This window comes from Squalius cephalus, assembly GCF_949319135.1.
Source record: "Squalius cephalus genome assembly, chromosome: 12".
Taxonomy (NCBI): Eukaryota; Metazoa; Chordata; class Actinopteri; order Cypriniformes; family Leuciscidae; genus Squalius; species Squalius cephalus.
The window spans coordinates 7,405,261-7,419,139 of NC_137133.1; the positions used below are offsets into that span (position 1 = coordinate 7,405,261).

At 40.9% G+C, this 13,879-nt stretch overlaps 1 protein-coding gene across 1 annotated transcript in view; it reads right to left on the bottom strand.

Annotated features, from left to right (window-relative positions):
• kif26aa (kinesin family member 26Aa) overlaps positions 1 to 13,879 on the bottom strand; it is a 77,366-nt gene that overhangs the window by 62,605 nt on the left and 882 nt on the right. Inside the window, exon 2 of the mRNA XM_079888740.1 lies at positions 12,422 to 12,673. Coding sequence (XP_079744866.1) covers positions 12,422 to 12,673 — 252 coding nt within the window. The remainder of the gene's footprint in view (positions 1 to 12,421; positions 12,674 to 13,879) is intronic.

The window sequence follows — 13,879 nt, forward strand, 5'->3', positions numbered from 1 at the left end:
TGGTCATCACTGGAATAAATTACAGTTTAGGCCTATATATTAAAACAGAAAACAGTTATTTAAATTGTGATAATATTTCGCATTATTACTGTTTGTACTGTATTTTCGATCAAATAAATGCAGGCTTGTTGAGCATAAGAGAATTCTTTCAAAACATTATACTTTTTAAATTTGAAGATCAGGGTAAATTGAAATTATTTTGTCTTCTGGGAAACATGTAAGTATCGTCTGTAACTGTAGGGCAGTACTAACTTAAAACAATATGATCTTTAAACAAAATAAGAAAAATATACACATCTTCATCCTGCTCAAAAGGTTTGAGCGATCCATTAAGAGCCGAGGGGTGTTTCCTTCTGGAGCATCAGTGAATGTTTTCACCTTTTATAATAGTTGTGTTTGAGTCCCTCAATTGTCCTCAGTGTGAAAAGATGGATTTCAAAATCATACAGTCACTATTGGAAAGGGTTCAAATATACAAAATATGCTGGAAAACCAAAGAATCTGTGGGACCCTGAGGATTCGTCTGAAGAACAGTGGGCAGTTTAACTGTTCAGGACAAACAAAGGACTCGTGAAGAACTATCACAAAAAAAAAAAAAAAAAAGAGCTGTGGATCATCAATGTAACGACACCCTCACCGTTCAGTTCAGTTTAGTTTAGTTTTCATGGACTTTCAGTTTGTTTTCAGTTGTCAAGGGATTGCAGATTTATATATTAATGCACAATCAAATATTTTAATCAACGGACAGCTGCTTTAGATGCAATAAATAAAAAGAAAGATTTTTTTTGCTCATTCAATGGGTAGATGCACAGACAGGCAGACAGATGAGGATGGGTGGATGACTAAGCATTAGCAAATGCAAGAAAGCCTTGTGATTCTTATTCCATCCTTTAAACAGGTTGCTATGACAACCACATCCCATCAGTGTGATGGATTGATCTGTGATGGACAAGTTGTGACCCCTCAGGGCATGACATAATCAGCACAGGATGGAAGGAGGAGAGTGACAGAGAAGAACACGGCGATGATATGTCATCTGGTCACGTTCTGAAGATTACCTATTCACTAGAGTAAATCACACTTTTCCATGTCCAGATTTTGAAAGGAGAAATAACAGGAAGGAAATGGACCTAAATAATGAACCGCTTCAGTGATGGAGATAACTGAGGATCTGATTGCATGGCAGATCAAGCACTCAGATTATTTCTGAAGCTGTTGCTCACTCATTTCGAGTGAAAGGATACACAGGAGGAAGGAATGTGATCCTCAGAAACAGCTTTAGCTTTAGTCTTTTGCCTTCTACTATGTATCACAGTTGGAAAACTAAAAAGAGCACTTGCCGTGCCAAAAGGTCACCTGCTAGCAAGCCAAGGACAAGACGACTGCAAGAATAATCTCAAAGAGGGAGGAAGGGTACAGGTATAGGTTCAGGCCTGTAAAAAAGGAAGCTATATTCCCCTTGGGAAAATACCCCACTTGCTTTCCCCTATAAACTGCGGTCATGCCTGGCAGACTGACTGCTGAGGCAGCAGGGACATGTACAGGTTTAAATTTTCATCACATGGACCAGCACATCATTCCATCCAGTTTATTTCTTTGAGATTGCTTCCCCCCTCCAGTGAGACCACCGTGGGCCTCTTCTGAGACTTTCCCAGTGAATTTACAGTGAGGTGATTTTCCTTTCGGATGATCCTGGCTGATTGCAGTAATCATCCTTTTTACCTAGAATGCACTGCTCTGTAAGTAGTCCTCTCAGTACCTTCAGTAAATATTGTCTGAGCTGGATGTTCCTATGTTTATATAGCACAGGGCAGTCAGATGCTTACTGTGTCATCTACAGCTCACAGCTAGGAAAATGTTTATGGGTGATTTTATCAGTAAACGTAAAAGCACAATATGCTAGAAGCCTTTGAATTTAAGTTTTTACTTTTCATTTTAGGGGATATTCAAAGAGCCAGCACTCAGAAATGTCCCATCATGCCTCAGGACAGATTAAAGAAAATCACTGAAGTGGATGATGACAGTAAATTGAGAAAACAAAAGCACAACACAACATAGAATTATCACTTGGAAAGCAGATAGATGGTAGAATACCTTTGCAGAAAGAAAATTCATTAGTTTTACAGAAATCATGTGTTTCTCCAGCTTTCAAAATTACATTACTGCAGTCTGTAATGATAAAAACTGCCACATATACTAGTATTGTGCCAAAGTGAAAACCAAAGCCGCACAGCAGACTTAATAATGCTATGGTTAGTCTTACCAATAAATACTTCATATCACATGCCTAATACAGCACCGAGCAGCTGTATTTACTGCCTAAGCTTTATGAGAAACATTAAAAATGTTAGTTTTTTAATGTTAAAAAAATTGTGCTCACTATATTTAAACCTAAATATCAAGTTTCTAGCTTAAACTGCCCAGATATAGATTTTAGTTCCCTTTCGAGAACATTCACTTCGTATTGCATAGATATACGCAGTGCAAAAACTCCTTTTCTCAAGAATATTGAAGCCTTTATTTTAAAACGCAGTGCAGCTGCACAGCCAGCACAATGCAGAGCTAACTAGCGTGCTGATTGGCTGGGCTGCGTGAAATGCACAAACCTATGGTGAAGCGGATAGGACGTGCGAACCTATCAGAGCGCTTCGCGCCGAAGCGTGCCAGGATGGGCGTGGCTACAGCCTATATAAGCGGCCCATTTCGCCATAGAAATCAGATTTATTCTCCTTCAGCGACCGACTATGTCTTTGCTGACTCTCCTGAAACTTTCTCCTCGCCGTCGACTTGCCCAGCAGCGGAACGAGCAACTCTGCCTTGCAGCTCACCGGACGACGACCTTCTGCTTTCAGCAACTCGGTGCCGCTCTCCTGATTCGCCGTTCCCTTGTGGCCATCCGGCGAATGATATCCTTTGAAAGCCTTCAAGTGCTTGCTGCGGCAGCGCTTGTAAAAGAGCAAATTTTCTCGTGACATTGTTCCAAATGTCACGTGCCGACTGCGCAACATGCAGAGCCCCTCTGCATTCCTGAGATGGCCACGATGAGTGCGTTTCCTGCCTGGGCCTCGGACACGCGGAAGCAGCACTCAAGCAAGGCGGCATGTCACTTGCCTCTCTGCGCTCGTGGCTAGCTCTCCTTACGTCAGAGAGCGACACCGCCCTTTGCGCCCTCCCGTTTCCCGCCCTCCTCAACCTGCGCAGCGCCACTGATCTAGCCCTGCATGCTACAAAGACCACGGCCCAAGTAATCGGGAGAAGCATGGCCAGCTTGGTCATCCTAGAGCGTCATCTTTGAATTACCTTGACAGAGATCAAAGACGCGGACAAGGCTGCTTTTCTGGACTCGCAGATCTCGAGCGCTGGTCTCTTCGGCCCCGCGGAAAAGGGATTCTCCGAGCGCTTCACGGAGGCTCAGAAGTCGTTGCAGGCTATGTGGCACTTCCTGCCGAAGCGATCAAGCTCAGTGTCGGGTCGCCCTAAGAAAACGCAGACCCCACAGCCAGCTAAACCAGCACCGCAAGCGTCTCAGTCCTGCCCAGCAGCTGAAACTCACCGGCTTTCACAGTCTGCCATGCGCTTCCAGTTCCCAGAGCATCAGGGCCTCCGACCCAAGATTGCGTTGGACCCTGAGCTTCAGAAGCCTTCCTAGTCGAAAGACAGGAGGGAAAAGGGGGGTGTTAAGTTCCGCTGCGGCTGGACCACCCCCAAAGAAAGCTTGTGCGCTTCTCCCAGCCCCCTCTTCAGTTCAGGTGGCTGGAGATGTTCTAAATGTAGCCAATGGGCCCGTCATAGTTCACGCACCCAAGCACACAAACGCTGTTTTAACAGCGACCCAAATAAAGCACAAAAAGAGCTCTTTCTCTCTCCAAAATATAAGGGTGACCGGGTCCCCATTACATGGCGGCCCGTCCCCAAATGTCATTCAACCCCTAGCCACTCGGGCAAAGGCCTGGGAAGCCATCCCCGATGTGTTGAAATGGGAATTAAACACAATAAAACAAGGTTACTCGCTGCAGTTCGCTCGCAGGCCCCCACGCTTTCATGCTGTGGTCGAAAGCTCGGTTAGGAGCAACATGGCTCATGTCCTCCGCACCGAGGTGCTAAGTCTAATAGCGAAAGGGGCTGTCAAGACAGTTCCCCCGCCATTACGCGAGTCAGGTTTTTACAGCCGTTATTTCCTCGTCCCTAAAAAGGATGGCGGTCTCAGACCCATCCTAGATCTCAGACACCTGAACAAGGCCCTCATGAGACGGCCATTCAGGATGCTAACAACCAAACAAATCCTCGCGCAAGTTCGCCCAGGGGATTGTTTTTTCTCAGTAGATCTGAAAGATGCTTACTTTCACATCCAAATAGCCCCCCATCACAGGCCATTCTTGAGATTCGCCTTTGAGGGTCAGGCTTATAAATACACGGTCCAGCCATTCAGGGTGTTCTTGGCCCACCGCACATTCACGAAGTGAGTGCCTGAGACAACGGGGAATGCACATTTTGAATTACCTCGACGACTGGCTCATTCTAGCTCAGTCAGAGGCTGAATTAATAACCCACAGGTCCTTGCTTCTTGGCCACCTAGCATGCCTTGGGTTCAGGATCAATGTTTCCAAGAGCATGCTGCTCCCCAGCCAGCGTATAACCTTCCTGGGAACAGTAATTGATTCTGTCCAAATGAGAGCGTGGCTCACGCCAGACTGCGCTCTCTCGATTCAGCAGCTAGCGGCTTCGTTCAAGCCGGGCTCTTTCAAACCCCTCAGAACGTTTCAGAGGGCGTTGGGCCTGATGGCCTCAGCATTGTCAGTACTCCAACTGGGCCTACTGCATATGTGTCCCCTTCAGCGCTGGTTAAAACCCTGAGTCCCGGCTCGTGCGTGGCGACACGGCCACTTATGCATCAAGGAGAGCCACGGCTCTCAGAGCCCTGGACCCTTGGAAAGTCACCGGCTGGTACCAGTCTGGTGTGAGCATGGGTGTGGTCCCAAGGAGTGATTTCAACAGACGCCTCCAACCTGGGTTGGGGAGCTCTGTGCGAGGGCAAGCCTGTCTCCAACCTCTGGTCGAGCTCAGAGAAGCGCCTACATATCAACTGCCTCGAAATGAGAGCGGTCTTTCTAGCCCTGAAAACCTTCCTCCCAGACCTGGCGGGTCACCATGTCTTGGTTCGGACAGACAACATGTCAGTGGTGTCCTATATAAATCGCCAAGACTGTACCAGGTCCTTCAACCTGTACACCATGGCCAAACACCTGCTTTTATGGGCTCACGCCAACCTACGCTCACTTAGAGCAGCGCATGTGCCAGGCATACTGAACCAGGGTGCAGATATGTTATCACGAGGCAATGTTCCCCCAGAGGAATGGTCTCTCCACCCGCAGACGGTTCAACTGATCTGGAGTGTCTTCAGCAGGGCAGATTTAGACCTCTTCGCCTCAAAAGACAACTCTCAATGCCCAACATTTTTCTCAAAAGACAGGGATGCACTAGTCCAAGAATGGCCCAGCCTCCTACTTTACGCATTCCCTCTGGTCTCGATGCTCCCTCAGGTCCTCGAACGGATCAGGGAGCACAAGTGTGCGATCCTACTGATAGCCCCTCTCTGGAAGACACAGATATGGTTCCCCGAGTTGGCACGGCTGCTAGAGACCCCATGGCCCATACCACTGAGGAGGGACCTCCTCACGCAAGCGAACAGAACAATATGGCACCCTCGTCCCGAATTGTGGGCCCTCCATGTATGGCCCCTCAATGGGTACCCAGGAACCTCCCGGATAAGGTCTTAAGCACTATCACAGAGGCTAGAGCTCCATCAACCAGACGCCTCTATGCTCTTAAATGGTCAGTGTTCGCCAGCTGGTGTACAGCTCGGGATCTTGACCCTTATTCGTGTGATATACCATCGGTACTTTCCTTTTTACAAGAGCTGATGGACGCGGAGCGCACCCCCTCCACGCTCAAAGTATATGTGGCAGCCATAGTAGCCTTTCACGATCCTGTGGCCAGCCAGTCCTTAGGAAGGAACGACCTGGTCGTGCGCTTCCTTAAAGGGGCCAGGAGGCTTAACCTGCCTTGACCCCATACCTGCCTGGAAAAGGGAACGTAATCGGTTACTAAAGTAACCTCGGTTCCCTGAGAGTAGGGAACAAGTATTGCGTAACCAGCCGTGCTATGAGCTGCACTTCAGGTCTGTCGCTTCAGTCGATTTAACCTGATTTCTATGGCGAAATGGGGCGCTTATATAGGCTGTAGCCACGCCAATTTTATTTACGTGTATGTTATGATATTTTGGCTGTTTTTATGTTTCCAATGTAACTACGTGTATAGTATAATGTCGAAGGCATATTTTCAAAAATACATTTATCCAAATTTTATAAATGGAAATGTATTTTCATACCCCTTGAAGTACAATTTGTAATAAGGATTAAACTAAATATATTTTCGAAAAACATATTAACTTAAGCTGCAGCATATATTTTGTCAGAAAAAATAAAATAAAAAAATAAATAAATATATGTCACCATATGAGTAGAACTCTTTAAAGTTAATCTTCCTTGATCTTCCCTGCAGATCTGCTACACAATGATTTATTCTTTTAAGTGATAGTTCACCAAAAATTTTTAATTCTGTCATTTACTCACCCTTAAGTTGTTCCAAACCTGCATAAAAACCTTCCTTCTCTTGAACACAAAAGAAGACATTTTAAAGAATGTTGGTAACCAAACAGTTGCTGGTCCCCATTGACTTCCATATTATATTTTAAAAAAAAACCAAAGGAAGTCAATGGGGACCAGAAACTGTTTGGATATCAACATTCTTCAAAATATGTTTTTGTGTGTGTGTGTGTGTGTGTGTGTGTGTGTGTGTGTGTGTGTGTGTGTGTGTGTGTGTGTGTGTGTGTGTGTGTGTGTGTGTGTGTGTGTGTGTGTGTGTGTGTGTGTGTGTGTGTGTGTGTGTGTGTGTGTGTGTGTGTGTGTGTGTGTGTGTGTGTGTGTGTGTGTGTGTGTGTGTTCAGCACAAGAAAGAAATTAATACAGGTTTGGAACAACTTGAGGGTGAGTACATTTTTGTTTTAGGTTGAACTATCCCTTTAACTCATAGGGTTATGAGTTAAAGTGATAGTTATGTGATCATAATGATTTGAACTGAGATAAATCTCTCCATTAATCCAATTTGTTTTCCATTGATGGGTCAGAATGGATTTAGACTGCCATTACACTTTTTAATTTAAACTCTTTCTGAGAGATACGACTCCATGAGGCAAACTTATCGAGTCTGGTATTGACAGCATCATTGTGTTCTAAAAGTGTCTTGAGATTCTTTCGTCTTGCTTTTGTTGAACACTCAGCCTTCGCAGGAGTATCTTAAAGCTTAATCTGACTGTCTGGACTCAGACTTGATTGTCTGAGCTGACAAACAATTTAACTCTGTCTGAGACAGCTGAGAAGAAAATGTCCTTGCACATTTTACAGCTTACCCCATCTTATCTGCAGGCTTGTAATTAGAGTCTAAGAAAGCAACTATTTCAAGAAAATAGAAGCTTGGCTAGACTTCCTCATACATTCCATGAAGAAAGTGAGATTCGATTGTAGATTGTCTTTTAAGTGAATCCTTCATAAAGCTGAATCAAACTAAACAGTAGTGTTGTACTCAACATTCTTTTAGATAAATTTAAGGAGTGCTGGTCTGGTCTTGGTCTCGGCTCAGTCTCGCCTTGCCTTACTCTTGGTCTTATCTTGGTCTCAACCCCAAAAATAGTCTTGGTCTTGTGTTGGTCTTAACACACACTAGTCTTTACTCTCAACTACAACACTATTAGATAGATATTTTGTTACACTGAAATCAATAGTTGCAAAAAAAATCTTTCACAGTTCAATTAACCTGTCTCAAGAGTCATCTTTAAATACCTATTCAGAATGAGACCACGTTGCCTTTCTAATGTACAATTGATATGCAAAATAATTGACCAACGCAAATCATATTCTTAGGCAATCTAGAATAAATACTCAATGATCTACAGTATTGGGATGAAACTGTTATGCTCCAGTGCATAAGGGAGGGAATGGAAAGAAACCACATTTTTGTGATCCAACTAGCAGAGAGCAGAAGTTTCCCAAAACAAGTGGGTGAATGGCTATGCCCAAAACAAACCTTGAAATCTGTTGTGATTGAAAAGGGAGTGACTGAATTGCACACTTCAGCTTTATGAACCAGCAATGCTGTGTTATGGTTCTGTCTTACAGTGTTAGCTAAACATGGTCTTTTTTATTATTTAATCCCTACCACAATAAAGAAGCAACACATATTCTTCCAGAGAGAAGATGATGCTAAAATGCTACTGGGATACAGTATTTTGAAAAGTGCTGGCCTGCTGTGAACTATTCATCCCTGTGGCTGGTCTATCATAAATATGTATTAAAAATGTTTTGCTAATTCTATTTCTGAATGTCTTCGGAACGTTCCAAAGTCAAGTCAAGTATATTTGTACAGCGCTTTACACAATACAGATTGTATCATCAAAGCAGCTTCACAGAATTAAATTAAAATAATACAACAAGGTTTGTTTCTAGTGGAATTTATTGATTGATAAAATTAAATGAAATATCCCCAAAATATCCCCAACTGAGCAAGCCAAAGGCAACAGTGGCAAGGAACCGAAAAACTCCATCAAGTGACCTAATGGTGACCTGAAACTCCATCAGGTGACCCAAAGTCCAGTCATTTTAAAGTTTATTTTGTTTTGTTTTGTTTTTTGGTTATGTTAAGGGTAACATGAACATGAAAGAACATTCCATATAATTTCCCAAACATTATGGGAATGTAACTTTTGAATGTTCTCTAAACATTTCTGAAGCAAGAGAAATAATGTGTGGGGTGCCTCAGGGTAGTGTCCTGGGCCCATTGTTGTTTCTCTTGTATATAAATGATATGAAATCTGTTTGCAATTGTAATCTTTTTCTTTATGCGGATGATTCAGCCTTGGTGTTCTCTCATAAGGACAAAGAAGTTATTGAGAACCATTTAAGTGAGGAGTTAAAGAACATAAGTGAATGGCTGATAGAGAACAAATTGTCTTTGCATCTGGGGAAAACCGAATCTATTCTATTTGGTTCAAAAATAAAGTTGAGTAGAACTCCTGAGCTCAAAATTTCTGTGGGTGGCACCCAGATTGAAGCTAAAAATTGTGTAAAATATTTAGGCTGTGATTTGGATAGTTCTGTGAGTGGAGAAAGTATGGGTCAAAGGGTTATTATAAAAGTGAACCAAAGAATTAAATTCCTGGCACGTAAGGCTCAGTTTCTAAATAAAGAAACTTTAAAAATGTTAGCTAATGCTTTAATTCAGCCACACTTCGATTATGCCTGTACTACATGGTACAGCAGCACCCCAAAGAGGATAAAAGTTCAACTTCAAACGGCACAGAATAAATTAGTCAGGTTGATTTTAAACCTCAACAATAGGAACCATGTTGGCTCTCTCGAACGTAAGAAATTAAAATGGTTGACAATTGAAAACAGGGTGAGACAGTTGAAACTGAGATTGACACGAAAGATTTTGTATAGGAATGAGCCAAAGTATTTTAAAGATTATTTTAAGCTTATTAGGAACTCTCATAGCTATTCAACTAGAGGTAGTGCCACAGACATAGTTCCTTGTAGATTTAAGAGCTGTTCTGGGCAAAACACCTTCTTGTACACGGCAGCAATGGAATGGAATAAACTCCCAGTTGAGATTAAGTTAAGCCAGTCAGATCATTGTTTTAATAGAGCATGTGGTGAATGGTTGCTAAATGCTAATTAGATTTTTTTTTTTTATGTGATCTTAAGGAATATTTATTATTGAAGTGTATGTATTTGTTTATTTTATTTTTATTTTGTATGTGGGTGAATGTACAGGGTACCTTAGTCATCTGTAGCTTGCCTGACCATCTTTATCAGACTACAACGAGGACCACAATGGAAATAAGTTTTTAACTTTCTTGTGTTATCCTCGACAGTTCTGATTAATGTATAATGTCACTGTGATGACTTCATGTTATGCATTTATTTTTTTACTGTCTAATAAATCAAATCAAATCAAAAACAAGTACTAACATTTAAAAAATGTTAGACGAATATACAACTATAACGTTTCAGGAAAAAAGTTCATTGAATGATGTATAATGTTTTTGTGCAAACGTTTTGAGAACATTATTAAAGACCAGATAACTTTGAATGAATGTTCTATTAACGTTACTGGAATAATGTTTGTTCATAACCTTGCCAGAATGTTAGCCAAAGTTCTGAGAACATTCCCTGTTATCCGGGAGTTTAAAAGACAAATCTTCAAAAACAGGAGGTCCAACACTTTATATGCCCAGTCAACGTGAAGGAATGCACAGCCTCTGGCAATTTGAGGAAATGCATTACCAAGCCAACAGGATCACACTTTCATTGAGTAGTAAAAGTTAGGTTGCTTTAACTTCCTTTTCAGATGCTATCACTTCTACACCTCCTTTTACATGCATTGTTCCTAAGAACAATAGCAACCAAGTGCTGCTGTATACAAGCATGGAAACAAGACAATATATATATAAACACCTATAAATAATGATGTCACTGCATAAGAAATATAAGAAATAACAAAGGAAACAAGTGGGTCAAATCTAAAAGTCAATGACCATGTTTAATCTCCAACTCCAGATAATGAGCTCAGAGGCTTCAATTTAATATTAAATTATTAGCTTTATAAGTTTACCAGTCACAAAGGCACTGGAGATTTTCATTCAAAGTTTCTGCCATAAACCTAGCTTTCTTGCAGTTTAGTTTGAGCTGCTTCTTCACTGAAACACTACGGTGGGCTGCAACCTTCTCTTTATGCACTGCCCAGACAGCTAATATCATCAGAGCGCTCATCATCAATGATAGGCATGACTGCTTACATTCATCCCAGCGGTTCTTCTCTTGAATATAGCCACTCGAAGTGTGTCATCACTCAAGATTAATGGGACCATAAAATCCTGCTGAGTTGGACGGTTCTACTGGTCATTGAAATTTGTTTTACCTGCAATATTTCTCGCTATCATCTAAAATAATCATTGTGGACAGTGTGAATGCTGGTGGCTGTGTCAAATACACTAATCTTTTTGACTTTTTTTGTCTAGGGGTATTTTGAAATCACGGTGGGCAGACGAGTCTAAATACTCTGTCTTTCTTTGTCTTACATTTTCATCTTCAGAGGATCTGTATTACCCCTAATGATAGCGATAAGTCCAAAGGTGTCCATGTCAAATGGTGTTTTGAACTTGCAATGCAAAATAATTCATTACATTTATATGCATATTGTATATTTGAGATGTTTTTGTATTTATATGTGGACTTGGGGTTGGTAAGAAGTCTCTTATGCCTACCAAGGCTCCAAAAATGGTTTAAAAAAACAGTAATACTCTGGAATAGTATTACAATTTAAAATAACTGTTTTATATATCTTAATATATTTTAAAGTGCAATTTAAAAGCTGGATTTTCAGAATCATTACTCCAGTCTTCAGTGTCAGATGATCCTTCAGAAATCAGTCTAATATGCTGGTTTGGTGCTCAAGAAACATTTCTTATTTTTAACAATGTTGAAAATAGTTGTGCCACTTAATATTTTATGGAAACTGTGATAAAATTTTATCAGGATCTTTTGATGAATAGAAAGGTCACTACTCTAATGACAGTGAAAGGTGTGTGTGTGGGGTGGTGTGGCGCAATGGATAAGACACATGCCTTTGGTGTGAGAGACCCGGGTTCGAATCCACTGTGAGACACCAATGTGTCCCTGAGCAAGACACTTAACCCCTAGTTGCTCCAGAGGCGTGCGACCTCTGACATATATAGCAATTGTAAGTCGCTTTGGATAAAAAGCGTCAGCTAAATGAATAAATGTAATGCGTGTGTGTGTGTCAAAATCTGATAAGGAAATTCTAGGCTTTTTTAAGTGATAGTTCATCTAAAATTGAAAAATCTTTCAGCATTTCCTATCATGTTGTTCTGCAGCCATTTCTTTCTTCTGTTGAACACAAAGGAGTTGTTAGGGAGAATGTCAGTCTCTGTCACCATTCATTTTCTTTTTAATATTTTTTCCATACAATAAAAGTGAGAGGAGACTGAGACTGCCATTGTCTGCTGTACATCTTCTTTTGTGTTCCACTAAAGAGGAAAAGTCAAACAGGTTTGCAACAAAATGAGGGTGAGGAAAAATTATTAATTTTTTTTTTTTTAAATGTTTTTTAACTCTCCTAAATGACTTAATCTGACTGCAGTGGGAATCGTTAGAACTTTTATTGCCTTCAATTACAGTTTAGTCTGCAAAGGTTAAAACAATTATTTCTACACCACTGTCACTGTCTTCATGGTGTAACAGGGCCTGAGACGAATCGCTTTAACGGTTTAGTTGAATGCACAAACCTTCAGAGTTCCTGGCTCGGCCAGCTCACGCGCCTGCCTGTTCAGTTGGTTCGCGATGATTTGACATCGCTGACACAGGCTTTCCCTCCCGTGCTTGTCCTCGGAATAACTTAACTCCGTTACGGACACTGAACCGGCACCCTCCGGGTTTGGCCGGCTGCCGCATTGCACTTCTTCTGCCGAGTGAATCCTTTTCCTAGGATTGAGTGCTGGACTCTGCACTGATTCACTGCTTGCTGATACCTCAACGACCTTGTGTGAGAAAAGATCAGAAAAGAATTCAAACTGAGAGATGAATGAAAAGAGTTTGATGGAATAAACTGCATACTGAACTGAAAAAAATTCCTGTCTTATTTTTTTAAGTACAATCAACTTGCATGTTCAAAGCTGCAGTCTGTAACTTTTGGCGCTCTAGCGGGTAATAAACAGAACTGCATGCGTCTTGTGGAAGAACATTGTAGTCGGAGCTACTTCTCTCTGTTTTTGTCTATGATGAGACACGCAGGTACTGGACTACTCCGCAGTGGTACGACCAGTACCAGTCTAAAATGGTCCTTATATAAACACATATTATAAGTGTACCGTAGTGATTCAGGATAAGACAAAAAACACAGTTTGGAAAATGGATTCATGATGTACTCGTTTATTATAAAATTTAGTAAACTTTGAACACAAAGAAAGTTACGGAATGCAGCGTTAAGTCATTTCAATTTAAATTGCATTAAACTTACTTTAAAAATTGAGTTGAATCTTGTATAACTTCTATAAAAAAAAATGTAATTGCTTAACTTATTTTGATGAGTTAAAGCAATATATAAACATATGTTGTCATAACTTATTGATCATATAATTTTTTTCAGTGTGTAAAAACCAGAAAAAAATACTGTAAGACTGTAATATCATCCTCATAAAAACACTGTCCTACTGATAATATATATATATATATATATATATATATATATATATATATATATATATATATATATATATATATATATATATATATATATATATATATTAAAACAGGTTAAACCAGCCCCAAATATTTTTGTAATAATCATACAGGCTGTCTACCTTTTTATGTAAGTCAATAAAAAGTTAGGACCAGTCTTGAAGAAAAATGTTTTAAGACTGGTCTATGCAGTTTATGCAACTGGCCACTGGACTTAAGATAGTTGTTCTCCCTGACCAGTTGAAAAATGCCCAAAGCCTTCTAAAACCAGCCATCAGATCAACCTGGCCAGGCCTAAATTATTTTACTAATGAGTTTATGATCAACGAGAAAACCTTTAGATAATTTAAATATCCTGACGACATGGCCTTAGTTGGCCTATAGAAAACTTTAAATATCTTGGTACAATTTTGGACTTCAGGTGAGTTTCTCTGGAAATACAGAGCATGTTTTCAAAAGATGGTCACGGCGACAATCTTCTCAGACAACTCAGCGGCCTTGGTGTT